The 2924-nt window shown below is 41.0% G+C and overlaps 1 protein-coding gene and 1 long non-coding RNA gene across 4 annotated transcripts in view; one reads left to right on the top strand and one right to left on the bottom strand.

Moving 5' to 3' along the window:
* Window positions 1-969: 969 nt before the first annotated feature.
* LOC109302592 overlaps window positions 970-2924 on the bottom strand; it is a 22300-nt gene continuing 20345 nt past the window's right edge. The window contains exon 3 of the long non-coding RNA XR_002098857.1: window positions 970-982. This is a non-coding gene — a long non-coding RNA (uncharacterized LOC109302592). The remainder of the gene's footprint in view (window positions 983-2924) is intronic.
* Window positions 2422-2924, top strand: part of LOC109302590 (neurobeachin-like) — a 494933-nt gene continuing 494430 nt past the window's right edge. For all 3 annotated transcript variants that reach the window (XM_019524185.1, XM_019524186.1, XM_019524187.1), the window contains exon 1: window positions 2422-2526. In XM_019524185.1, coding sequence (XP_019379730.1) covers window positions 2434-2526 — 93 coding nt within the window. In that variant the 5' untranslated portion in view covers window positions 2422-2433. The remainder of the gene's footprint in view (window positions 2527-2924) is intronic.

Genomic DNA, 2924 nt, shown 5'->3' on the forward strand with positions numbered 1-2924 from the left:
ATTTGGATGTGGGGGTGAAGAGCTCACTGGCCAAATTCGCAGATGACACCAAGTTATGGGGAAGTGTGGTCATGCTTGGAGATAGACTATGTTTACAGGTAGACCTAGACAGGCTGGCAAGTTGGGCGGATAGGAACCTGACGAAGTTCAACATTGAGAAATGTAAAGTGCTCCACCTTGGGATGGGCAACCCTCAACACACCTACAGGCTTGGCAGCACCAAACTGACTAGCACCACAAATGAAAGGGACCTGGGGGTAATAATAGACCACAGTATGAATATAAGCAGGCAGTGCAATGCTGTAGTCAGTATGGCAAATAATATTCTGGCATGCATCAATCGAGGCATCTCCAGCAAAACCAAGGAGGTGATTCTTCTGCTCTACTCAGCACAGGTGAAACCGCAGCTGGAGTACTACAACCAGCTCTAGGCACCACACTTTAACAAGGATGTGGACAAGCTTGAGAGAGTCCAAAGAAGAGCCACTTGTATGATCAGAGTCTTGCATGGTAAGCCATATGAGGAAAGGCTGAGGAACCTGGGACTCTTCAGCCTGAGGAAAAGAAGGCTAAGAGGGGACCTGGTAGCAGCTTACCACTACACTAGAGGAGTACATCAACGGCTTGGTGAACAACTGTTCACCAGGGCACCTGAGGGGAAAACCAGGAGTAATGGCCACAAACTCCTAGAAGATCAAGTTGGGCTCAACATTAGGAAAAACTTCTTCACAATCAGGGTGTCCAGACTGTGGAATAAGCTCCCTCCAGAGGTGGTGCAATCACCTTCCCTGGAAATCTTAAAGAGAAGACTAGACAGCCACCTTGCTGGGGTCACCTGACCCCCAGTTATCTTTCCTGTTTGATGCAGGGGGCTCAACCTAATGATCTTCTGAGGTCCCTTCTGGCCTTACAATCTATGAATCTATGAAAATCCCCCCTCAGTCTTTTCTTTTCCAGGCTAAATAACCCTCAGTTTTTCAGCCTTTCCTCTTGTGTCTCGTCTCCCAGGCCCCTGGTCATTTTTGTTGCCTTGTGCTGGACTTTGTCCAAATTGTCCACATCTTTCTTGAAGTGTAGGACCCAAAACTGGATCCAGTAGTCCAAATGAGGCCTCATGAGTGCTGAGTAGAATCACTCTATTTAGATATGTCAATTCCTGAAATTTTATTACAAGTACTTCACTATTTGGTGTTTTTGTTGAATTCCAAGTTCACTGAATCATATCATTAAGTAAAAATATGTTATAATTTAATCTTTATTTTCATTTTTAAAGCAAGTTTCCATCCGTCATGGGCACAGAGGAAAACCTTGAAAATATAAATTGGTTTCACACTAAGTGCGTGTCCAGATGAGTGTGGACATGTTATATGCAGCACCACATGCTACATATGCAGGCATTCCCCACGCTGCTACTTTGCAGGGGGTGGGATTCAACCTAGGAGATCCTGGGGTAAAAAAAAATCCATGCCTACAAAAACCAGGGTGGCTCACACAGTGGTATCTCCATAAATGTAGCCTGGACAGCTGGAGCCAAGCTCCAGTTGCTGCCTAGGCTCTCTGCTGCAGGAGCACCATGGCTGCAGCTCTCAAAGGCTTCCAGAACCCTTGGTAAGGCTGCTGGGGCCAGCACAGTTGCTGGCCCCAGCCTCCCTGTATCCCACCTGGGGCAACTTGCCACACGCCAGAGAACGCACGGCATGGGCATTCCTTGGGGACAAGTAGTAGTGGCACAATGAGTGCCACTGTTACTTGTCCCCAGGGAAATGCAGGTTCCTGCTTATGGGGACATGTCCTAAGGATTCAGTAAGAACCATGTAAGGATATTTTTTATAATTTTACTTTTTTTTAATAGTATGGTTTTGAAGATGTGCCACATGATTTAAGGATGCTTGTGGTTGGCAATAGTAGGATTTTTGATAATGGTAGCATTTAAAAGTTTTTCCAATTCTAAGTATTCCATGTACTCATTTTCTGATGCTGGTATAAATAAAAATGAAAAAGAAATTAATTCCATTTTTTAAGATTTCATTAACTAGAGGAGATATCTATACTGTTTAAGCAACTGTCCCAGTGAAAATGTTACTTGTATTTAGACTATGTTTGTTGCTGATACATCCATATGAGGTGGTCCATAAGACAGCTCTTTTATAAATAACTTTCTCTTTAGCTATCTGATAGTAAACTCTCTGGCTTTATAGTAAATTACATAAACCTTTTTATCATAATGAATTTTGTCTGAAATTTTACAAACACTTGCATTTTCTGAAAACATTTATTACCAGTGTAAATTAATATGCAGCTTATATTAATTTAGTGACTATTAAACGTCTTCCATTTTATATAGAATTATTAATTTTTATTTTTTTTTGCAGAAAGCCAAAAACAAAGATTAATTTCAAACTTTGCTTTGCTTTTAGATTATTATGCCATGCAATGAAAGACCACATAGTACGAGTAGCAAACGAGGCAGAATTTATTTTGAACCGACAAAGAGCTGAAGACGTACACAAACATGCAGAGTTTGAGGTAAGCCTGTGGATGAATTCCTGTTTTCTGTTTTTACTCAGCTATCACCTAGACTGTAACCTCATACAATAACAACTTTTTTCAGGGGAGACAAATTTACATGGAAGGCATTTCAAAACCAGCTTTTAAAAGCTTTGGTAAATGTAAAACACAAAGAACTAGTTTATTTTTTCATTCCCTCACTGAAATCCATGGAAACATTTACAGCTTGAAGAAACCCCTTACTCAGGTTGCCTACTTACTTGATATGGCAGATTCTTAAGGTTCATGGAAACCTTTCCTGATTTATTGCAACTACTGATGCAAAGAGCATTAGTAGTGCAACTACTTTATCTGTTTCTTTAAACAGAACATGAGGTCAGTAAAAAAAAAAAAAAAAAAGGTGAGTATGCCTGAAG

Source organism: Gavialis gangeticus, unplaced genomic scaffold (assembly GCF_001723915.1).
Source record: "Gavialis gangeticus isolate Ggan-Ray unplaced genomic scaffold, GavGan_comp1, whole genome shotgun sequence".
Taxonomy (NCBI): Eukaryota; Metazoa; Chordata; order Crocodylia; family Gavialidae; genus Gavialis; species Gavialis gangeticus.